We start from the raw sequence: 25,438 nt of genomic DNA, 5'->3' as shown, positions 1-25,438 counted from the left end.
TCTCTCTGCGTTCTTTCCGTCTCAGCCGCATCTTTCCTGTACTTTCACTTTGCACCACTCACTGCCACCCCTTCCTCAGTGACAGGTATTCCAGGGGATCACCGACGAAACGGCGCCCTCCAATCCCACCCTCCTCCTCGGGTCAGTTTAACGTCCCTTTTCTTCACGAATCCCTTCGATCGGAACATCCTGCCCACTTTGCACAGCGTGCACACGAGTCCTTTGGGTCCAACCAGTCCATGTTGCCTTCAGGCCCATCAAGGCCAATCCCATTTGTCCGAATTAGACCAGACCCCCCTCCACCTTTCCCATCGACGTACCAGTCCCATCGCCTTGGACACGTTCTAATTGCACCTCTCTCCGCCTCTTCACCTCAAGATTCAAGAGTGTTTTATTGTCGTATGTCCCGAGCCGAAACAATGACGTTCTTACTTGCGGCAGCACAGCAGATATGTAAACATGGTCCTCGATGTACACATACACACATACACACATACATACATATATATATATATATATATATATATATATATATATATATATATATATATATATATATATATATATATATGTAATGGAATATATGGGGGAGGGGTGGTGGTGCAGGTGTGTAGGAAGGAACTGCAGATGCCGGTTTATACCGAAGACAGACAGAGTGCTGGAGCCATGATCACAATGGATGGCGGTGCTGGCTCGAAGGGCCGAATGGCCTCCTCCTGCACCTATTGTCTATGTCTATGTCTAACTCAGCGGGTCAGGCAGCATCACTGGAGAAAAAGGAGCAGGTGACGTCGAGACCCTTCTCAGACTGAAAGTAGAGTCGGGGAGGGAGGAGGGGGGGGGGTGACTGGGGGTAGGTAAAGGACAAAATAAATCGGGGCCGGCAACAGATGACCAAGGAAGGTTTGAGCCCACAATGGCCCATTGTTGGCTGGGGACGGGAGGGAGGGGTGCGAACAGTTCATTGACAGAGCGGTTCAGATCCATACCTCTGTACCCTTATTAGTTCAACAAAATCTAAAATGCACAACTATAATCATCTTATTGGCGTCCGAGCTGAAGGTCACGACTTAATTACAAAAATGTTCTGGTGCATCAACAAAAGTACCGGTTCCCCGGTGGAGGTTCCGCCTGGAAACAGCCGACGTTACTATCACCTCTGGGTGAATCCAAGTGAAACCAGGGATCAGAGTTCCCCGTTATACCCCGAGTGCCATTCGGCCTATCAAGTCTATTCCGTCATTCAATCATGGCTGATCTATCTCTCCCTCCAAACCCCATTCTCCTGCCTTCTCCCCATAACCTCTGACACCTGCACTGATCAAAAATCTACCTCTGCCTGAAAAACATCAACCGACTTGGCCTCCACAGCCTTCTATGGCGAAGAATTCCACAGATTCACCACCCTCTGACTAAAGAAATGTATCCTCATTTTCTTCCTAAAACAACGTCCTTTAACTCTAAGGCTATGACCTCTAGTACTAGACTCTCCCACTGGTGGAAACATCCTCTCCACGTCCACTCTATCCAAGTCTTTCACTATTCTGCATGTTTTAATAAGATCCTCATTCTTCTAAACTGTCTTACCTGCGAACCCACCTTCAAGGAACCATGCAACTACACTCCTAGATCCCTCTACTCTCAACACCCGCCAGACCCCTACCATTCACTGTGTAGGTCCTGCTCATGTTAGACTTTCCAAAATGCAACTCCTCACATTTCCTGCTGCAAGTCGTGTTGAACTTTTAGGGGGCGGTGGTCACGGGTTGGGAGAAGAGTGAAATTGCCTGGTCTCTTCAGTGGAGAGATTCCACCCGCGGACACAGTTAGTAATGTATTACCAGCTCTGCCCAGCGTGTGGCAGTATTGCACTTTCAACCACCTACAAATTGGAGTCAAGAGTTGCAGAGCGGTACAGCACAAAACAGGCCCTTCGGACCACCTCATCAACGTCGACGACAAAAGACACAAAGTGCTGGTGTAACTCAGCGGGTCAGGCAGCATCTCTGGAGAAGATAGGTAGGGGCCGTGCCGGACTCGGATCCCAATCCGAAACGTCTTATCCATATTTTCCAGAGATGTTGCCTGACCTGCTGAATTACTTCAGTAATTCGTCTTATTTTGTGTTTCGTCCTAATTTGAGGAAGGATATCCTTGTAATTGAGGCAGTGCAGCGTAGGTTCACGAGATTGATCCCTGAGATGGCGGGACTGTCATATGAGGAAAGATTGAAAAGACTAGGCTTGCATTCACTGGAGTTTAGAAGGATGAGAGGCGATCTTGTAGAAACATATAACATTATAAAAGGACTGGACAAGCTAGATGCAGGGAAAATGTTCCCAATGTTGGGCAAGTCCAGAACCAGGGGGCACAGCCTTAGAATAAAGGGGAGGCCATTTAAAACTGAGGTGAGAATGAACTTTTTCACCCAGAGAGTTGTGAATTTGTGGAATTCACTGCCACAGAGGGCAATGTCGGCCAAATGGTTGGATGGATTTAAGAGAGAGTTAGAGCTCTAGGGGCTAGTGGAATCAAGGGATATGAGGAGAAGGCAGGCACGGGTTATTGATTGTGGACGATCAGCCATGATCACATTGAATGGCATTGCTGGCTCGAAGGGCCGAATGGCCTCCTCCTGCACCTATTTTCTATGTCCGCCGGCGGAGGGGGGGGGGGGGTCGACAGCAATCAGGTTCCAGACTACCAGCAGGTCCTGGTAGAAGCCAGACATCCCCAGCAGGAAGGCACGGCTGACGCCCACCATCGGGATCCGCGTACCTCCTTGAAGGCAGCGGTCTCGTTGGAAAAGGTGCGTCGCCAGCACATGCCAGGGGTCTTGGCTGTTGGGTGTGGGAGGAGTCGCGTTCAGCGGAGTGAATCTGTGGAATTGTCTGCCACAGAAGGCCGTAGAGGCCAAGTCAGTGGGTATTTTGAAGGCAGAGATATTTTCTTGATTCGTTGTTATGGGGAGAATGGCAGAATGGGGTTAGAAGGGAGAGATGGAGCGGCCATGATTGAATGGCGGGGTAGACGATGGGCCGAATGGCCTAATTCTGCTTCTATCACTTAAGGCCTTATGTTCAGGCAGAGGTGGCTGCAGAGTGCGGACCTGCATCTCGGGGATGCGATCGGCCCACCTTCCCCAGCACAACACCAGAGTCCAGCGAATGTAATTACGCGGAGTGTTTACATGGATTCGCTCTTTGAATCCAGAGACGAAGTGCCGGCCTCTGTCCACAAGGTGTATCTGATCGGAGTGTGGGCCAAACCAAGAGCAAAGACTGCAACTGGAGCACGGAGGATCTACATGCTCATTCACCGGCCTCCGGCCCAAAACATTTCCCAATGCCCCCCGGGTCTAAAGGTCTTCATTCCGTCCGACGCCGGCCCCCTGCCCACCGTTCCTCTCACCCAGTTTCCCTTCACAACTGGGCACCTGTGGTCGGGGCTCCCGTGGCCAACCTTCCTCCCCACCCCGGTCCCCGAAATAAATGGTCAGCAACTGATCCCGTCTGATAGTTTTAAAGTTTCATAGATTTCAGCCGCAGATAATTGTCACATGGACCAGTAACGGGACGATGACGTTCTTACTCACTGCATCCAAACACGCCTATTATAAATGTATGTCATTGGAGCAGAATTGGACCATTCGGCCCATCAAGTCTACTCTGCCATTCAAGCATGACAGATCTGTCTTTCCCTCTCAACCCCATTCTGCTGCATTCTCCCCACCCTCCTCTTCCCACTCGCCCGCCCATCACCCCACCCTCCCGCTCCCTCCATCCCTGCCCATCACCCCACCCTCCCCACTCCAAGCCCATCTCCCCACACCCACCCTCCCTCCCCGCCCATCTTCTCACCACTATCCACGCCCTCCTCCCCTACCTCCACCACAACCCTCCTCCCCCTCCCCTCCTGACCCACCCCCTCTCTACCCATCTCCTCCACAACCTGCTCATCTCCACCCCACCCCTCCATTCTGTATTTCCCATCAGCCACATGTCCATTTTTGTTTCCGCCCTGGAACTGGTTCCATCTGCCACTCATCCCTCCCTCATCTGGCGCCATTACCACCTCCCAGCCTACCTTTGAACTATAAAAAAATAACTGCAGATGCTGGTATAAATCGAAGGTATTTATTCACAAAATGCTGGAGTAACTCAGCAGGTCAGGCAGCATCTCGGGAGAGAAGGAATGGGTGACGTTTTGGGCCGAGACCCTTCTTCAGTCTGAAGAATGGGTGACGTTTCGGGTCGAGACCCTTCTTCAGACTGAAGAAGGGTCTCGACCCGAAACGTCACCCATTCCTTCTCTCCCGAGATGCTGCCTGACCTACCTTTGAACTATCTTTTTTGGACTTCATCTTGCACTCAGTGTTTATTCTCCATCCATTATCTGTACACTATGGGCGGCTTGACTGGACAGCGTGCAACAAACAGCTGTTCACTGAACCTCAGTACATGTGACAATGATAAACTGAACTAAACCTTCCCCAGAAACATTGTGCAATACAACACAGGAATAGGCCCTTCAACCCATAATGTCCGTGCTGAACATACTGAACATATCTCCTCTGACTGCACTGCACATAATCAGTATCCCTCCATTCCTTGCCCATCAAAATGCCTCTTAAATATCACTATCATATCTGCCTCCACCACCACTCCTGGCAGCGCGGTCCACACTTGCTCTACTTTGTAAAATAACGTCCCGCACATCCAAGCACTAAAACTCTCGTTTGTTTGTTTGTATGTTCCTGAACTACAGCCAAAACGGTACACGATAGCACAACAATTTTGGCCCACCTTACTCACCGTCGTCCCTTTGGTGCTAATGGAAGAAGTTTCATTGAAATCGGTGTTATATTTTTCAAGCTATTCACGTTTTACAGTTTAAATCTAGGGAGGGAGGGGGAGGGAGGGGGGGAGGGATAAGGGGGGTTCAGGGGGATGGAGTGGGGGAGGGGAGGGGGAGGATGGAGGGAGGAGGGGGAGGGGAGGGGGAGGATGGAGGGAGGAGGGGGAGGAGGGGGAGGAGGGGGAGGGGAGGAGAGGTGGGAAGGGGGGAGGGTAGGGGAGGGGGAAGGGTAGGAGAGGGGGAGGGGAGTAGGGGGAGGAGAGGGAGGAGAGGGTGCTGCACCAATGCAGAAGTGGTTTGGGCCCAATGGGTCCACTTGGTCTATTTCCTTTAAACGTTCTTAAAACTATGCCCTCGAGTCTTTGATATTTCCACCCTGAGAAAAGGGTTCTGACTGTCTACCCTATCTATGCCTCCCGTCATTTAATGAACATCCATCAGGTTTCCCCTCAAAGAAAGCAACCTCATTTAAACTTGCGCCCTCTGGCTTTAAAACTCATGCCCTCTACTCTTTGACACTCCCCCACCTCGCCCACCTGCCCAATTCCTTCTTTGGTTTGGAGTTAACAGACGCTATCCCCAAACGACCCCCTTCTCGCCCCCACCTGACTCCATCTGCCGATCCTTCCCCTCCTCACCCTCCCATCACACACTCCCGGGGGTCAGACACAGAGTGGCGCTCCCTCTCCACCCTCCCATCACACACTCTGGGGGTCAGACACAGTAAAGCTCCTTCTCCATCCTCCCATCACACACTCCCGAGATCAGACACAGAGTGGCGCTCCCTCTACACCCTCCCATCATACACTCCCGGGGGTCAGACACAGAGTGGCGCTCCCTCTCCACCCTCCCATCACACACTCTGGGGGTCAGACATGCAGAGGCGCTCCCTATCCACCCTCCCATCACACACTCCTGGGGTCAAACACAGAGAAGCAACTGTAATGTCAAATAGGCTAATCTATAAATCATTTAAGAATTCTCAAACAACACATCAGAAATTATAAAACCCTTTGTTATTTTAACCAATACTTTCAACATTTTACAGAATCCCAAAGATACAAAGCAAAAATTGAAATATAATAAAAAAACAATTCTAAAAATCAGTAATTCTAAAATAATTCAGGAAGACACACTAATTCTTCAGGGGGATCGGTTTGCATTAATTACAGCTTATAAACGGTCATAAACACATTCTGCTCAGGCAGCAGAAGGGAACATTTCCAATTATTTTCATACAAGAAGCATTTATAAATATCTGAAGTTATCACACGATCCTGGATGTCCGTGAGTTACATTTGGGACAGTGTGTGAATGGAGCGTGGAATTGCATTAACTCAACATGTGCCCACTGCAGATACTGCTGGCATTTATGGAAAACCCTGGAAAGTTATGCAGCACAGAAACAGGACATCTGGACCAACTCATCTACAATCCCACCAAAGCGAGTCCTATTTGTCCACGCCTCTAATCCTTTCGTATCCTTGTATAAAATTATAAAAGGACTGGACAAACTGGTTGCAGGGAAAATGTTCCCAATGTTGGGGGAGTCCAGAACCAGGGGCCACAGTCTAGGAATAAAGGGGAGGCCATTTAAAATTGAGGTGAGAAGAAACCTTTTCACCCAGAGTTGTGAATTTGAGGAATTCTCTGCTACAGAAGGCAGTGGAGGCCAATTCACTGGATGAATTTAAAAGAGAGTCAGATAGAGCTCTAGGGCCTAGTGGAATCAAGGGACATGGAGAGAAGGCAGGCACATGTTACTGATTGTGGATGATCAGCCATGATCACAGTGAATGGTGGTGCTGGCTCGAAGGGCCAAATGGCCTCCTCCTGCGCCTATTTTCTATGTTTCCACCTGTCCAACTGTTTTTTAAAATGTTGTCATTGTACCTGTTGCAACTATGTCCTCTGGCACCTCATTCCATATAACCACTGCCCTCTGATGCCCCTCAGCTTTATATGAAATCTTTCCTCTCACCTTAAACCATTACCCTCTGGTTCTTGATTCTCCTGCGCTGGAAAAAGACCTATCTATGCCCCTCATGATTTTATACGACTCTATAAGATCACCCCTCATCCTCCTGCGCTCCAAGGAATAAAGTCTCAGCCTCCCAACATCTCACTGCAGCTCTCTCAAGACTCGAGTCCTGAAAACATCTCCCTGCAGCTCAGGCCTCGAGTCCTGACAACATCCCTGTAAATCTTCCATGCATCTGTTCCAGCTCATGGCCAGGAAACATCTGTGGGGAGAAATATCCCTGGAGAAAAAGGATGGGTGACGTTTCGGGTCGGGATCAGTCTGAAGAAGTTTCCCGAGCCAAAACATCACCCAGGGTTTTTCTCCAAAGATGCTGCCTGACCCGTTCAGTTACCCCGGCACTTTGTGTCTATCTACGAGCAAATGGTCCTACTTTGGTCATGGACAAGTTAGGGGTGAAGGCCCTGTTTCCCCGTTATATCACTCATAGTGGGCTAGGCAGGAAACAAGTTGACTTTAGGTGGAGAGAGTGGGTGGAGGGAGCATAAAGAGAGAGTAGAGAGAGTTGAGAGCGAGAGTGGGTGGAGAGAAATGAGAGCGGGAAGTCCAGAACAAGGCGTCACAGTTTAAGGAAAAGGGGGAAGTCTTTTAGGACCGAGATGAGAGGTTTTCTTCACACAGAGAGTGGTGAATCTGTGGAATTCTCTGCCACGGAAGGTAGTTGAGGCCAGTTCATTGGCTATATTTAAGAGGGAGTTAGATGTGGCCCTTGTGGCTAAAGGGATCAGGGGGGTATGGAGAGAAGGCAGGTACGGGATACTGTTGGATAATCAGCCATTCGAAGGGCCGAATGGCCTACTCCTGCACCTATTTTCTATGTTTCTATGAGAGCAGGAGTGGGTGGAGAGAAATGAGAGTGGGAGTGGGTGGAGAGCAGAGAGAGAGTATGAGTGGAGAGAGCAAGGCCAGAGGGAGCTGATTGATGGATTAAGAAAGGTAGTTCGGAAGAGAAGAAACACTGAACCAAGCTGTACAGAACCTGACAGCTGTGTCAGAGACCTTGGGTTACTTGGAACTGTTGTCTTCAGTAGAGTAATGCAGGCTGGAACCTGCCCAGTAGGGTGCGGTGTGTTGGACAGAATTGCAGATGCTGGTTTAAATCGAAGGTAGACACAAAATGCTGGAGTAACTCACGGGTCAGGCAGCATCTGTGGAGAGAATGAATAAGAGACCCTTCTTCAGACTGATGTCAGGGGAGGAGTCGGGACAAAGATAGAATGTAGTTGGAGACAGGAAGACTAGTGGGAGAACTGGGAAGGGGGAGGGGATAGAGAGGAAAAGCAAGGGCTATCTGAAGTTAGAGAAGTCAATGTTCATACCGCTGGGGTGTAAACTACCCAAGCAAAATATGAGGTGCTGTTCCTCCGATTTGCGCTGGGCCTCACTCTGACAATGGAGGAGGCCCAGGACATAGAGGTCAGAGTGGGAGTGGGAGTTGAAGTGCTGAGCCACCAGAGGATGGGGTGAGGTGTTGTTCATCGGCCTTGTCAGGTCTCATTGTAAAACCGCACAAGGGCAGGGCCAGAGTCTGGATGCGACGGGCAGTTACAGGGACTCATTGCACCCGTCTCAACATCGACCCTATCCCAGTTTTCTGTTTGTAACAGAATTGCTTTCCCCGCACACACTGACTCATCTTTCACCATTCCTCTTCTGATTGCAAGTTGCAGCAGCAGCTATGACTTGCATTTTGCATTTCTAGCACATTCCTTTCTGTGTAATCACTCTAGCTGTCTCTCAGCAGCTTATCAGACAAATGTCTCTCTGAACGCAACACCAGCCTTGTCCCATCAGAAACCTCCCTCTGTCCCAGCCTTCCTTCCCTCGCCCTCTCTTCCCTCGCCCTCTCCCCCCCCCCCCCCCCTCCCTGCAACACTACACTGCCTTGTGCACACTTCTCACTGACTACTGTATACAGCTCAGGCCACCACCTTGCAGGAGATGTGTTAGCACTGAACCTGTGCACAGGAGATCTCCAGACAGTGCTCAGGCCATCACGTTACAGGAGATGTGTTAGATTTAGATTTAGAGATACAGCGCAGAAACAGGCCCTTCGGCCCACCGGGTCCGCGCCGCCCAGCGATCCCCACACACTAACACTATCCTACACCCACTAGGGACAATTTAAAAAAAAAACATTTGCCGTCTTTGGAGTGTGGGAGGAAACCGAAGATCTCGGAGAAAACCCAAGCAGGTCACGGGGAGAACGTACAAACGCCGTACAGACGGCGCCCGTAATCAGGATCGAACCAGTCTCCGGCGCTGCATTCGCTGTAAGGCAGCAATACCACTGCACCACCCGTTAGCACTGAACCTGTGCACAGGAGATCTACAGACAGTGCTCGGATCAGATGGCTTCAGTTATGGGAAGGTATTGGATAGTCTGGACTTGTTTGCCCTAGAATGAGCAAGACTGATAGAGATATACATTGTGCAGGGCATAGATGTCTAATTTCCCATGAGAGGGACATAAAAAGGAGGGCAGATGGTTCAGGTGAGAGGAGAGAGATTTAAAGGGGGCCTGAGGGATAAGTTTATTTTACAGAGAGAGTGGTTGGTAACTGGAACACACTTTCAGAGGAGGTGGTGGAATGTAGCACAATTATTTCACCTCAGAGGCATTTAAACAGAGGCAAGGCACAGATAGTCTCAATCTATCACAATCCAGTCAAACGGGATTAGTGCAGATTGGCAGAAGGGTTAGCATGGATGTGGCGGGCTGAAGGGTCTGCCTCTGTGCCCTATTATCCATCACGCTCTCCCTCTCTCTACCTAGATGCCATCTGACCTGCTGAGGATTTGCAGCAATTCTCTTTGACTGCCCTCTGCTATGAGTGATCATTAATTCTGTACGTCCCCAGTATGTGTGCACTGACTATGGGCTTAGCTGCAGTCTCTTGACAGTCACAGAGAGGCATCTCACCCAGCCCCCTCTGCTCCGACAGACCCATAACAGGATACAGACACAACAGGAGCGGGCAGCATCACCATCGGGCAGTATGCAGCCAGATATCCACCCATCTGCCAACTAACACCCCCTCACCTATCACTTGCCAGGCTTTGATCTGCCCTCCATCTCTTCCTCAGATTTCTCTCCCCGACTCCATCATTCTGAAGAAGGGTTCTGACCTGAAACGTCACCTATCCATGTCCTCCAGAGATATTGCCTAACCCGCTGATTTCCTCCAGCACTACCCAGCAGGACAGAGATGAGCTGGAAATGCAGGCAGAAATGGCACGTGGAGTTTAATCCGGACAACTGATGTGTTGAACACAAATTATACAATAAATAGCCAAGGCTTAAGGTGAGAGTGAAAAATTTAAAAGGGACCCTAGGTACACCTTTTCTACATAGACCGTGGTGTGTATGTGGAATGAGCATCCAAAATGATAAAGGTTGATACAATTTTAAGAGAGTTAAAGATAGAAAGGATTTGTAGGGATATGGGCCAGCACAGACAATGGAGACAAGCTGAGTTAGGCAAGTTGGTCGGCGTGGATGAGTTGGGTTGAAAAGTGTTTCCGTGTTGCACAAGCATAACTATGACCCTTAAGGCATTGATGTAGAGGGTGATCCGAGGATGTAAGTCCAAAGCTTCCTGAAAATGGCAACTCAAGTAGATGGAGTGCTAAAGATGATGCCTGGCAATGTTTGCCTTCATCAGTTGGGGCATCGGTAGATACATTGGGAAGGCAAACTGCAGATTTATGTAATATTATTTAGACCACATTTGGAGTACTGCGTGCAGTTCTGGTCACCACATTACAGGAAGGATGTGGGGGCTTTGGAGAGAGTGCAGAGCAGGTTCACCAGGATGCTGCCTGGTATAAGTTATGACAGCTTGGACAGACTTGGATTGTTTTCTCTGGAACATCAGAGGTTGAAGGGAGACCTGATAAAAATCAAGAATAGTCTGAGTGGCATTGATAGGGTGGACAGCTGGAACTTGTTTCTCCAAGGGTGGAACTATTAAATGCTGCAAATAATTTTAAGTTGAGAAGGGGCAAATTTAAAAGATAACATGACGGCAAGTTTTTTTAATTACACCTGGAAGGTGCTATCAGGGGTGGTGGTGGAAGCAGATTACAACAGCGATGGTTAAGAGGTATGTCGTCAGCACATGAGCAGGCAGGGGATAGGGGTCCACGTCCTTGTGGATGAGATTAGCTTAACTTGGCGTGATGGTGGGCACAGACATGGTGGGCTGAAGGGCCTGTTCCTGAGCTGTACTGTTCCAGGTTGGCAGGGTTTGAGCCGGGTTGTGCCCCGAGGAGGTTGGCAGCAAGATGGCGTGGGAGTGGCCATTGTAGCTCTGCCCTTCACTGTTCACTTGGGCAACGTTCATCGCTCCTGATCAAACAGTGCCCAGAGTCGGCCGGGCAGGCACAAGGTCCATAGCTGAGCACAACACAAAGCTTGCGGCAGGGAGCCGAGGTTGGGGCAAATATGGCACGTGTGCCCCCTCCATATCGTTGTGTTGGGTGGGCTGCCTGCAGGGTCGGTGTTGGCTGGAGGTAGTTGCTCTCTGTGAGGCTCTCTGTGACTCTGGAGGTGACCCTCGTGACCCTCATGACCCCTAGCCCCGGTGACCCCGGTGACCCCAAGCCACATTGACCACGATCCCCGGTGACCCCGAGCCGCTGTGACCCCGGTGACCCCGAGCCCCAGTGACCCCGTGCTGCGGTGACCCTGATGACCCGGAGCTGTGGCGACCCCGGTGACCCCGAGCCACGGAGACGCCGGTGAACCCGAGCCGCGGTGACCTCCCTCACACACGACAGGTGACTGCGGGGAGTTTAACGACCATTATACGCTGTCGGTCTGTGGAACGCTCTGCGTCACTTTGGTTCTCCCTGTGCTGTCTGATATCATGGTGCCCCCTGGATGTGGAGAGGATGGGGGCTGCCTGGCTCCGTCCCCCCCATCCCACCCCAAATGTCAGTGAGCCACAGACAGGAGGGCGGCACCTGGCGGCCAGGGCCGGGGTTAAAACCTGCGCAACGACCCAAAGAGCTTCGGGATGAACTTGGACGTCCTCTTCTTGTCGCTTCCGTCCGTGGAGCCTTGCTGCCCCGAGATGTTGCCCTCTGCCCTTGGGGGCTCCTCGCGCTTGTAGAACACCTCGAAGCGGCTGTAGACACGCCGCTCCTTCCTGAAGCTGTCCATCCTGCGGATCAGGGGGTCTGTGTCATCGGTCGGGCTGGGGGTCTCCTTGGGCTTCGCCGGCCCGTCCAAACACGGCTTGCTGGGAACAGAACTGTTACCCCCATCAGCCGGAGCCGGGCCGGAGTGACCCTCCTCCCCGCTGGCCGACGGAGTCTGCGGCTTGGTGCCCTCCGACTTGGTGCCCTCCGACCTGGTGACCTCCGACTTGGTGCCCTCCAACCCTGTGACCTCCGACCTGGTGCCTTCTGACCCTGTGATCTCCGCCCTGACGATTTCCACCCTGGCAACGTCCGATCCTGTGTCCTCCGTCCTGGCGGCCTCTGCCCTAGCAACCTCCGCCTTGACGACCTCTGATCCTGCGACCTCCACCAGGGTGACCTCCGATCCTGCGACCTCCGCCCGGGTGACCTCCACTCTGGCGACCTCCGATCCTGCGACCTCCGCCCTGGCGACCTCTGCCCGGGTGCCCTCCTTCCTGGCCCCCTCCCGGTTCTTCAGGCTGTTGGCAGAGATCTTCTCCAGGATGACCTTGGTGTCATCGCGGAGGTTGCTGCTGTACAGGACGTTGGCCGAGTTGCTGTAGCGCCCACTGGATGCCAGTGCCGTGGCCTTGAGCACTGGAACTGCGCCAGGGACCGCCGTAGATCTCTGCGACTTCTCCTCCCTCTCCACCGTGCCCCTCGGAGATTGCTCACCACCCTTGTCGGTCTCGCCGCTGGCCGCTCCCTGCCCAGGGACCTCCTTGGACCTGCGGTCCCCCAGGAAGCTGAGGAACTTCCTTAGTTTCGGGGAGGCCTTGGGCGTTGTCGGGGTGGCAGGGGGGTCTCCGTGCTGACCCCCCTGCTCGTTCACACACACAGTGGTGGAGTGCAGCCTGACCTTGACTGTACCCTCCCCCATTCCCACAATGGGGGTGGGAGAGGGACTCTTGTGGCCCTCAGTGGGCCCTGGTGTGTCTCTGGTGATGCTGATTGTCGGTGGAGGCTGGGGTCTGGTGGGAGGAGGTGGTTTGGTGTTGGCCTCAGGGGGTTGAGGACTTGGCTTTGGGGTCAGAGCGGAGGGGATGTCCACAGGATGATTCTGGGGGTGGTCAGTGTGCGGCTGGACCACCACTTTGGCTGCCGATGTGCGCTGGGCCATCTTGTTCAGGACATCCTGGACCTTCTTGCTGAGCTGAAGGTCTGATTTTGCCGTCTTCCTGTGGTGAGGGCTGAGGGTAGAGTCCGGACTGGACGGCCGTTGCTCTGGTTGCTCGGAAGTGAGGGTCTCCACTGGTGTGGGCTGGACATTCTCCGGTCCCTGGAGGTGACCGAGCCGCTCCTCGCCAGCCGTCTCCTCTGATATCCCGGCTGGGGGAGACCCCAGCTCCTGGCACTCCCTCACCTCGCCCTGTACCTGCTCTCGGATGTTCAGGACCTTGCGGCCCTTCTGCGTCATGTGCTGTTCGATTTTGGAGGAGTTGAAGATGAGGGAGGAGCGTAGCCGCGAGCCTCGCTGCTGCAGTGGGTTGAGTTTGCTCCGCAGCGAGGCGTGTTTGGCCAGCTTCATCACCTGCTCCCCCTCCCCGTGCTCCTCTCCTGCCTCCCCCCTCTGCAGCTTGGAGCTGTACAGGTCCAGCCGCTTGTAGCTGGTGAACTGCGGGGGGTCTCTGATCAGTGGGGTATTGCCCTGCTCCCCCTCCCTGTGTCTGTCCCCAGGCCCCTCGCTGTGGCCAGCTGAGGACGGCTCCTCCTCGGGCAGGCCTGGCTGGTCGCTGAGGTAGGAGCCCAGCCTCCAGCGCCTCAGCCCCTGCTTGGTGGGCTGGTCCTGGGACTTGCGGCCCAGGCTCGACTCCTGGAACAGCATCCTGGGGTCCAGCACCTGCTTCTGTGTGGGCGACTTCTGGCAGGCGTAGGACTGGCCGATGTTGGGGCGTTTCTGAGCTTCCAGCCCCAGCCTTCCCTCACCCTCCAGCTCCATGTCGCTGGAGCCGTACCGCACTTCCCTGGAGGAGTTGGACAGTTCGTAGCTCACCAGCGGGGGTTGCAAGGGGTACCCCGACAGGAAGGCGTCCTCGAAATTCATCTGCTCGTGGCCATGGGATTGCGGCAGCGTCGGTTCCCCTGCCCAGCGTAAATCCTCACGGCTGTGCCGGAACCTTTCAAACAGGCGGTGCTTGCTGTTGATGGAGCGGAACCTGTCCCGGGTCAGGCCGGGCTCCAGGGGCGGCAGCTTCTCCCGGATCAGCTGCTCTGACCGGGCATCCAGCTGATCGTAGTGCTCGCTCATCCAGCCGTGACGCTGTTCCCTGGCATTGTAGCTCTCTGCCGTTCCCTCCGCGTAACTCTGGCGCTTCCGCATGTTCATCTCCATGCGCTTGGCTCTGAGCACTGAGCTGCTCAAAGGCTCCTGCTGGAAGCTGGGCAACTGCTTGCCGTAGTTCCTGATGCCCGCACCCTCCCTGAACTGTGCCCCCTGACCCTCCGGCCTGATGATGCGAGGGAAACGCTCAGGGTCAGACTCGGCCCAGGACTGGCTGGAGTGCTGGGACAGCATGTCCTCCTGCAGGAAGCGGGTGCCCGGCCTGGGGCGGCCTCTCTGCATGCGTGAGTACGGGGCCACGCTGTAGTAGTTGTCCATGGCTGGCACCGCGTTCTCCAGCCCCGCCAATGGGAACGACTGGGCGTAAAGAATGCGGAACTCCTCGTCAAAGATGCCCACCAGCTCGCCCTGGAATCTCTGCACGATGCTGCGGTGAATCTTCTCAAACGACCACATGAAACTACAGGACAAAGGTTACGAAACAGCGTCAGTGGATGCACAAGGATACCAGCCCCAAAGCAGATCGACACCTCACCTAGGGTTGCCAACTGTCCCGCATTAGCCGAGACATCCCGTATATTGGGCTAAATTAGTTTGTCCCGTATTAGGCCCGGGGAGTGTAGGCCCGGACAGTGTAGGCCCGGACAGTGTAGGCCCGGGGGCCGCTGTAGGCCCGGACAATGTAGGCCCAGGGACCCCTATAGGCCCGGGCACTGTAGGCCCGGGAGCCGCTGTAGGCCCGGAAAGTGTAGGCCAGGGGGTCGCAGTAGGCCCGGACACTGTGGGCCCGGGGGCCGCTGTAGGCCCGGACAGTGTAAGCTAACTGTGGGCCCGGACAGTGTAAGCTAACGGAGTGTGTTCGGGGAGCGGGGGCGAATGTGCTCGCCGAATGGAGGTTGCGTAGCCATTGCGGCCGCCATTGGTGGAGCGGGAGCACATGGCCACTGGCTGGGTGAGGTCACGTGGGGAGCGGGACGGTGACGTCACCTTTTGTCCCTTATTTGGGAGTTAGAAAGTTGGCAACCCTAACTTCACCACAACTCTGCATCGGGGGGGCGGGAGGGGTACAGAACGAGACCCATCTGCCTCACCCAGGGGCGGCACAGCAGAGAATCCTTGGTGAGTGATTTACTCCCCCTCCCCCTCAATCCCTCCACAATTCACTGCACGGATGTCTGGAGGGGGTGGAACACTCTCAAGGAAAGAGAAAGGCATGATTTGTAAGTTTGCAGATGACACTACAATCGGCGGTCTTGGAGACAGACAAGATGGTTATCAACCATTACAGCAGCATCTCGATCAGTTGGGTAAGTCAGCAGAGGAATACCTAATAGTATTTAATTCAGCTAAATGTGAAGTGTTGCTCCATGTGAAGTCAGACCAGGACAGGACCTTCACAGTGAATGGTGGTTAATCAGTGGAATTCTTTGCCACAGACGGCTGTGGAGGCCAAGTCATTGGGTATTTTTAAAGCGGAGATTGACAGATCCTTGACAAGTAAGGGTGTCAATGGTAATGGGGAGAAGGCAGGAGAATGGGGTTGAAGGGAAATATAGACCAGCCATGATTGAAGGGTGAAGTAGACGCGATGGGCCACATGGCCTAATTCTGCTCCGATGACTTATGAACATGACTGGCAAAGTCCTGGGGAGTGCAGCAGAGAGATCTAGGACCTCAGGTACATTGTTCCTTGACTGTGGCATCACAGGTAGATAAGGTGGTGACAAATGCTTTTCGCATGCTGACCTTCATCAGTCAGGGAATTAATTACAGTTTTACAAGATGCTGGTGGGGCCAAACCTGGAGTATTGTGTTCAGTTTTAGACACCCTGCTATGAGAAAGATGCCATTAAGCTGGAGAGAGTGCAGATTTAAGACAATGTTGCCAGACTCATGGGTCTGAGCTATGGGGCGAGGTTGGGTAATAGACAATAGGTGCAGGAGTAGGCCATTCGGCCCTTCGAGCCAGCACCACCATTCAATATGATCATGGCTGATCATTCTCAATCAGTACCCCGTTCCTACCTTCTCCCCATACCCCCTGACTCCGCTATCCTTAAGAGCTCTATCTTGAATGCATTCAGAGAATTTGCCTCCATTACCTTCTGAGGCAGAGATTTCCACAGATTTACAACTCTCTGACTGAAAAAGTTTTTCATCACCCCTGTTCCAAATGACCGACCCTTTATTCTTAAACTGTGGCCCCTGGTTCTGGACTCCCCCAACATTGGGGGAAAAAATTCTGCCTCTAACCTGTCCTGTCCGACTCCTTAATAATCTTATATGTTTCAATAAGATCCCCTCTCATCCTAAATTCTAGTGTAAACAAGCCTAGTCGCTCCAGTCTTTCAACATACGACAGTCCCACCATTCCGGGAATTAACCTAGTAAACCTACGCTGCACGCCCACAATAGCAAGAATATCCTTCCTCAAATTTGGAGACCAAAACTGCACACAGTACTCCAGGTGCGATCTCACTAGGGCCCTGTACAAATGCAGAAGGACCTCTTTGCTCCTATACTCAACTCCTCTTGTTATGAAGGCCAACATTCCATTGGCTTTCTTCACTGCCTGCTATACCTGCATGCTTCCTTTCAGTAACTGATGAACTAGGACACCCAGATCTCGTTGTATGTCCCCTTTTCCTAACTTGACACCATTCAGACAATAATCTGCCTTCCTATTCTTACCACCAAAGTGGATAACCTCACACTTATCCACATTAAACTGCATCAGCCATGCATCCGCCCATTCACACAGACTGTCCAAGTCACCCTGCAACCACATAGCATCTTCCTCACAGTTCACTCTGCCACCTAGCTTTGTATCATCTGCAAATTTGCTAATGTTACTTTTAATCCGTTCATCCAAGTCATTAATGTATATTGTAAATAGCTGCGGTCCCAGCACCAAGCCTTGCAGTACCCCACTAGTTACTGCCTGCCATTCTGAAAGGGACCCATTTAACCCCACTCTTTGCTTTCTGTCTGCAAACCAATTTTCAATCCATGTCAGTACCCTACCCCCAATATCACGTGCTCTAATTTTGCACACTATCTCCTATGTGGGACCTTGTCGAAGGCTTTCTGAAAGTCAAGGTACACTATATCCACCGGCTCTCCCCTGTCCATTTTCCTAGTTACATCCTCAAAATATTCCAGAAGATTAGTCAAGCATGATTTCCCCTTCGTAAATCCATGCTCACTCGGAACGATCCTGTTACTGCTATCCAAATGCTCCGCAATTGTCTTTTATAATTGACTCCAGCATCTTCCCCACCATTGATGCCAGACTAACTGGTCTATAATTTCCTGTTTTCTCTCTCCCTCCTTTCTTAAAAAGTGGGATAACATTAACTACCCTCCAATCCACAGGAACTGATCCTGAATCTATAGAACATTGGAAAATGATCACCAATGCGTCCACAATTTCTAGAGCCACCTCCTTAAGTACTCTGGGATGCAGACCGTCAGGCCCTGGGGATTTATCAGCCTTCAGTCCCATCAGTCTACCCAACACCATTTCCTACCTAATGTGAATTTCCTTCATTTCCTCCGTCGCCTTAGGATCTCTGGCCACTAGAACATCTGGGAGATTGTTTGTATCTTCCTTAGTGAAGACAGATCCAAAGTAATGGTTCAATTTCGTCTGCCATTTCCTTGTTCCCCGTAATAAATTCCCCTGCTCCTGTCTTTAAGGGACCCACATTTGCCGTAACTATTTTTTTCCTCTTCACATACATAAAGAAGCTTTCACTATCCTCCTTTATATTATTGGCTAGCTTACCATCGTACCTCATCTTTTCTCCCCGTATTGCGTTTTTAGTTATCTTCTGTTGCTCTTTAAAAGAGTCCCAATCCTCTGGCTTCCCACTCTTCTTTGCTATGTTATACTTCTCTTCTATTTTTATGCTGTCCTGGACTTTCCTTGTCAGCCACGGGTGCCTCTTACTCCACTTGGAATCTTTCCTCCTCTTTGGGATAAATTGATCCTGCAACTTCTGCATTATTCCCAGGAATACCTGCCATCGCTGTTCCACTGTCTTCCCTGCTAGGGTCTCCTTCCAGTCAATTCTGGCCAGCTCCTCCCTCATGCCTACGTAATCCCCTTTGCTATACTGTAATACTGACACTTCCGATTTTCCCTTCTCCCTCTCAATTTGTAGAGTAAAATGTATCATATTATGATAGGCTAGGACTTTATTCCTTGTAGCACAGGAGGATGAGGGGTGATCTAATAGAAGTGTATAATATCATGAGAGGAATAAATAGGGTGAATGCACTGAATGCACCCAAGGTGAAATAATCAAGAACCAGAGGACACAGGTTTAGAAGAAGGAATTAATAGGAACCTGAGGGATAACTTTTCACTCAGATGATAGTGGGTATACGGAAAGAGCTGCCAAAGGAAATATTTGAGGGAGTTAACATAACAGCACTGTAACATACTTGAACAAAGATATTTGGACAGTTACAAGGTTTGGAAAGGTTTAGAGGGATATGGGCCAAACGTGGACAAATGGGGCACCTTGGCGTGTGTGGATACGTTGCTCCACAAGACTCGCAGGGCTCTGCCATTCACTGCGTCCTGGCTTGACACATACTTGTCAGTGTGAGCCCAGGGTGATGGCGGTGACAGTGGGGGCTGACTGACCTGTACGAGCCGCAGAGCACAGCGTTGGTGTCCACCAGCAGGAAGCGTTCAATCAGGTTTCCAGTGAAGGAGAGCCCGGAGCGGCAGTAGTAGGTGGATCCGACTAATGTCCGCACACGCAGGAACTGCAAGAGAGGTCGCAGTGAACCGCCGGGGCCAAGACACACGCCAAACAGGGGCACGCCAAACACGGCACAGGGACACGCCAAACACGGCACGGGGACACGCCAAACACGGCACGGGGACACGCCAAACACGGCACGGGGACACACCAAACACGGCACGGGGACATGCCAAACACGGCACGGGGACACGCCAAACACGGCACGGGGACACGCCAAACATGGCACGGGGACATGCCAAACACGGCACGGGGACACACCAAACACGGCACGGGGACACGCCAAACACGGCACGGGGACACGCCAAACACGGCACGGGGACACGCCAAACATGGCACGGGGACACGCCAAGCACGGCACAGGAACACGCCAAACACGGCACAGGAACACGCCAAACACGGCACAGGAACACGCCAAACACGGCAAGGCGCCACACGAAACATGGCACGGGGCCACATGAAACACGGCACGGGGACACGCCAAATACGGCACAGGGACACGCCAAACACGGCACAGAGACACACGAAGCACGGCACGGAGACATGCCAAACACGGCACGGGGGCACACCAAGCACGGCACGGAGACACGCCAAACACGGCACGGAGACACGCCAAGCACGGCACGGAGACACGCCAAACACGGCACGGAGACATACAAAACACGGCACAGGGACACACCAAACACGGCACAGGGACACACCAAACACGGCATGGGAACACGCCAAACACGGCACAGGGACACGCCAAACACGGCACGGGGACACGCCGAACACGGCACAGGGACACGCCAAACACGGCAACGGGACAAAACACGCTAGTCTGATACACAGGACCATGATCTCTGGATCACTTCCATGCTCGTGAGTATGGGGACACATGCTAGGTCTTGCTTGAGAGGGTGTGTAAATGTAAAAATTGGCCCGAGTGGGTGTAGGACAGTGTCAATGTGCGGGGATCACTGGTCGGCGCGGACCCGGTGGGCTGAAAAGGCCTGTTTACACGCTGTATCTCTAAACTAAACTAAATCCTTACTCTCCAGAAATGCTGCCTAACGTGCTGAGTCACTCCAGCGCTTTGCATGGTCTATCATTGCATATTGGGCAATCACCTGTGTGTGTTGCATTAATGAGCCTGCAGAGCTGCAATGTGTGGAGTTCCTTGTTCCTCTGCCTCAAATGATAACGAAAGTCTATACCCCATCCCACTGCTGCACCCCTTCACGTGCACGGTTATCATGCCCCACCCCACAGAGACGGGCTTTCCATGAACTTCCCGCAAGAGGTGCCCAGACTAGTTGAAACTCTGGCCAATGTAAACAGAGTGGGGAGGTCAGCCCCACCTTTATAGATGTGTCTGTGTGTGTGTGTGTGTGTGTGTGTGTGTGTGGCCCCGACAGTCGGCCCATTGTTGTCGGGTGCCCGGCCCTGGGTGACACTCCCTGTACCATATCGTGTGTCAGCTGTTGCTCTCTCCACAGCCCAGCCATCCACACACTACCCCTCTCCCCTCTCTCCCCAGCCTAGCCCAACCTGGCCCGGCCTTGCTACACACTATCCCCCTGCTCTCTCCCCAGCCCAGCCATCCACACACTACCCCTCTCCCCTCTCTCCCCAGCCTAGCCCAACGTGGCCCAGCTCAGCCACACACTATCCCCCCACTCTCTCCCCAGCTCAGCCCATCCACACACTACCCCCCTCTCTCCCCAGCTCAGCCCATCCACACACTACCCCCCTCTCTCCCCAGCCTAGCCCAACCTGGCCCGGCCCTGCTACACACTACTCCTCTCCCCTCTCTCCCCAGTCCATCCCGGCCTTGCCCAGCTCAGCCACACATTACGCCCCCACCGCTCTCCCCCCAGCCTGGCCCTGCCTTGCCCAGCCCTGCGACACACTACCCCCCTGCTCTCTCCCCAGCTCAGTAACTCACTAACCCCCACTCTCTCCCCAGCTGAGCTACACACTATCCCCCCACCGCTCTCCCCCCAGCCCAGCCCTGCCCTGCCCTGCCCAGCCACGCACTATCCCCCCACTCTCTCCCCAGCCCAGCCCGGCTCCGGGGAGACTGAGGGGAGGACGGGTCCTGGCCGAACCACCGGGTGTGGGGAGACTAAGGTGGGGGGAGGGGACACAGGTCTGTGAAGGTTGTATGGCAGGTTACTGATACTGTTAATAAGCAACAGCCTCCTGGGCTATATAAACAAAGGGAACCACAAGCAGACCCAGCCTCTGGAAGGGAGGACAGCCTTGGGCGGGGGGAGGAGAGTTACAGACACCCCCTCCTGGGGAAGAGAGGCTGCAGAGGTCGGTGGGTCAGTGGGGACAGGGGTCATAGAAACATAAAAAATAGGTGCAGGAGGCCATTTGGCCCTTCGAGCCAGCACCGCCATTCATTGTGATCATGGCTGATCATCCACAATCAGTAACCCGTGCCTGCCTTCTCCCCATATCCCTTGATTCGACTAGCCCCTAGAGCTCTATCTAACTCTCTTTTAAATGCATCCAGTGAATTGGCCTCCACTGCCCTCTGTGGCAGAGAATTCCACAAATTCACAACTCTCTGGGTGAAAAAGTTTCTTCTCACCTCAGTTTTAAATGGCCCTCAGTTTGAAATGACTCAATAGGCTGAAAGGCCTCTTCTCAGAGTCACACAGTGAGGACCATGTACCCTCAGCCTAACTCATCCATGTCAACCAAGTTGCTCCATTTCAGCTCACCAACTAGTTATCGCCTAGCCCACAGCCAACGATGGACCATTGTGGGCTCCACCTTTCCTTGATCATCATTACCTTTTGCATATCTTTCATTCATTTGAGCTCTATCTTTCCATGTCACCGTCTATATCTCTTGTTTCCCTTCCCCCGTCTCTGTGTGAAGATGGGTCTCGGTCTAAAACATCACTTATTCCTTTTCTCCAGAAATGCTGCCTGACCCGTTGATTACTCCAGCACTTTGTTCCTGTCTCCACTTTAGCTGCACCATCTAAAGCCTGTATTCGGCCCATCTCCCTCCAAACCTTTCCTGTACCTGTCCAACTGTCTATTAAATGTTGAAACAAGGAAATTCAGGGATTCAGCAGGTCACGCAGCATCTCTGGAGAACATGGACGGGTTACATTTTGAGCTGGGACTCTAAAAGCTGCAGAATGGTCCCGACCCCAAAACATCACCAATCTATGTTCTCCACAGATGCTGCCTAACCCGCTGATTTACTCCAGCACTCTGTGAAACATCACCTATCCATGTTCTCCACAGATGCTGCCTGACCCGATGAGTTACTCCAGCACTCTGTGAAACATCACCTATCCATGTTCTCCAGAGATGCTGCCTGACCCGCTGAGTTACTCCAGCACTTTGAGAATTTTACACGTTGTGAACCACCTGCCTCAACCACTTCCTCTGGCAGCCTACACCCACTACTCCCTGTGATAAAGTTGCCCCTCAAGTCCCTAATAAATCTTTCCCTTCTCACCCCAAACCCATGTCCTCTGATTCCTAATTCCCCTACTCTGTGTAAAAGACTGCCTCTTCCCCCATGGTTTTGTACACCTCTATGATCAGGGTGTGGGGATTTTGCACAGACAGGTAGCCAGATACTGGAGGGAAGCCCCCAAATCAATGGACAACCCTGGTGTAGGCGCGATGGGAAACAAGACTTACGTGTATGTTGCTGAGGTTGACGTTACACTTCTTCACCATGTCGAGGAAGTGGTGAGACTGCACCTCATCCAGGAGAAGGTAAACAGGAATCTCCCGGCTGGCAGCCTCCAGCACCTCATCAAACAGGTCAATGTCAGTGAAGACATCCATCACAATGGCAATAACCTGTGGGGATGGACACACAGCTGTATGTCAGTGGGACAGGCAGCACAGAGTAACGGTACAGGGTGCCAACACACACACACACTCACACCACTGGGGCTGTGTGTCAGAGGGACAGGCAGCACGGAGCCAACACACACACCACTGGATCTGTGTGTCAGTGGGACAGGCAGCACGGAGTGACGGTACAGTGTGCCAACACACACACAAATCCACACCACTGGGGCTGTGTGTCAGTGGGACAGGCTGCATGGAGTGACGTATAGTTTGCCAACATACACACACACCACTGGAGCTGTGTCAGTGGGACAGGCAGCACGGAGTGACGGCGCACGCGCGCACACACACACACACACACACACACACACACACACACACACACACAGTGTCAGTGCGACAGGCAGCCTGGGGTAACGGCACACTGTACCGTCACACACACAACACTGGGGCAGTGTCAGTGGGACAGGCAGCCCGGGGTAACGGCACACTGTACCATCACACACACACACACACCACTGGGGCAGTGTCAGTGGGACAGGCAGCCCGGGGTAAACACTGAGTTTGGGGTGACAGTGTTGCAGCGGTCGAGCTGCTGCCTCACAGCACAAGACCCGGGATCAATCCCGTCCTCAACTGGGTGGTGGAGCGGATGAGGGTCAGAGGTCATGGGTCAGCGGTCATGTCCTCACCTGTATTGGGGGCCAGGGGTCATATTCTCACTTGTGTGGTGGAGCAGATGAGGGATTGGAGGTGATGGGTATGGGGTGATGACCTCACCTGCATGGCGGAGTGGTGAGGGTCAGGGGTCATGACCTCACCTGTGTGGCGGAGCGGTGAGAGTCGGGGTGATGGGTCAGGGGTCGGGACCTCACATGCGTGGTGGAGTGGATGAGGGTGAGGGGTCGGGGTGATGGATCATGGGTTATGTCTGGGTGGCAGAGCGGTGAGGGTGAGGGGTCAGGGGTGATGGGTCGTGACCTCACCTGCACGACGGAGCGGTGAGGGTCATGGGTCATGACCTCACCTGCGTGGCGGAGCGATGAGGGTAAGGGGTCATGACCTCACTGGCATGACGGAGCGGATGAGGGTGAGGGGTTGGGGGTGATGGGTCACGTCCTCACTTGCGTGGCGGAGCAGTGAGAGTCAGGGTGATGGGTCAGGGGTCGGGGCCTCACCTGCGTGGTGGTGTGGTGAGAGGTTGGGGGTGATGGGTCGTGACCTCACCTGCGGGGCGGAGCGGATGAGGGTGAGAGGTCGGGGTGATGGGTCACGTCCTCACCTGGGTGGCGGAGTGATGAGGGTCAGTGGTGATGGGTCAGGTGTCGTGACCTCACCTGGGTGGCGGAGCGGTGAGTGCCAGGGTTGATGGGTCAGGTGTCGCGACTTCACCTGAGTGGCGGAGCGGATGAGGATGAGGGGTGATGGGTCACATCCTCACCTGGGTGGCGGAGTGGTGAGGGTCAGAGGTGATGGGTCAGGTGTCGTGACCTCACCTGCGTGGCGGAGTGGTTGAGGGTGAGGGGTGATGGGTCACATCCTCACCTGGGTGGCGGAGTGGTGAGGGTCAGAGGTGATGGGTCAGGTGTCGTGACCTCACCTGCGTGGCGGAGTGGTTGAGGGTGAGGGGTGATGGGTCAGGTGTCGTGACCTCACCTGAGTGGCGGAGCGGATGAGGATGAGGGGTGATGGGTCACATCCTCACCTGGGTGGCGGAGTGGTGAGGGTCAGAGGTGATGGGTCAGGTGTCGTGACCTCACCTGCGTGGCGGAGTGGTTGAGGGTGAGGGGTGATGGGTCAGGTGTCGTGACCTCACCTGCGTGGCAGAGTGGTGCAGGTCAGGGGGTGATGGGTCATGACCTCACCTGCGTGGCGGAGCGGATGAGTCGGCGCACCTCCTCCTTGATGCTGAGTGTGTCGGGGGCAGGTGGGTTCACGAAGATGGTGACGTCGGACGGCCCACGTAAGGGGTGGGCACTGGGCCAGCCCAGGTCCAGCACAGGCGCTGCAATGTCCGTGTGCTCGGGCCAGTAGGTGCCCGATGAGTCAGAGTCCTGGTAGCCGGGGGGCAGGGTCTCCAGGTAGCCCTGGCCAGAGTCCACGGGCCACACGCGGGGCTTCTTCAGGTTGCGGCAGATGTGGTCCACCTCGGTGGAGCACAGGAAGTCCACCTCGTTCTCGCTGGCCAGGAAGCTGTGATACGCCTCCAGCCCATCCTCAGCCAGTGCATCCACTGCCAAACGGTAGTACTCCTTGTAGTGAGGTGGCACCTGCCCTGCCTCACCATCCACATCCCCAAACGATGAGCACTGAGACCGGTGTGCCATGACTCAGCCTCAACGCAGCACTGTGGGGGACAGAGTCAGACCAGGGGGACAGAGTCAGACCAGGGGGACAGAGTCAGACCAGGGGGACAGAGTCAGACCAGGGGGACAGAGTCAGACCGGGGGGACAGAGTCAGACCGGGGGGACAGTCAGACCA

The 25,438-nt window shown here is 53.5% G+C and overlaps 1 protein-coding gene across 1 annotated transcript in view; it reads right to left on the bottom strand.

The window, feature by feature from the left end:
• Window positions 1-11,885: 11,885 nt before the first annotated feature.
• The window catches only part of LOC144608504 (protein FAM83H-like), a 38,662-nt gene continuing 25,109 nt past the window's right edge, over window positions 11,886-25,438 (bottom strand). The window contains exons 2-6 of the mRNA XM_078426358.1: window positions 24,822-25,303; window positions 22,798-22,962; window positions 19,021-19,145; window positions 12,480-14,826; window positions 11,886-12,239 (exon numbers count right to left, since the gene is read on the bottom strand). Coding sequence (XP_078282484.1) covers window positions 11,886-12,239; window positions 12,480-14,826; window positions 19,021-19,145; window positions 22,798-22,962; window positions 24,822-25,283 — 3,453 coding nt within the window. The 5' untranslated portion in view covers window positions 25,284-25,303. The remainder of the gene's footprint in view (window positions 12,240-12,479; window positions 14,827-19,020; window positions 19,146-22,797; window positions 22,963-24,821; window positions 25,304-25,438) is intronic.

Source organism: Rhinoraja longicauda, chromosome 2 (genome assembly GCF_053455715.1).
Source record: "Rhinoraja longicauda isolate Sanriku21f chromosome 2, sRhiLon1.1, whole genome shotgun sequence".
NCBI classification, from domain to species: domain Eukaryota; kingdom Metazoa; phylum Chordata; class Chondrichthyes; order Rajiformes; family Arhynchobatidae; genus Rhinoraja; species Rhinoraja longicauda.
This window is presented reverse-complemented; position numbering and strand designations above follow the sequence as displayed.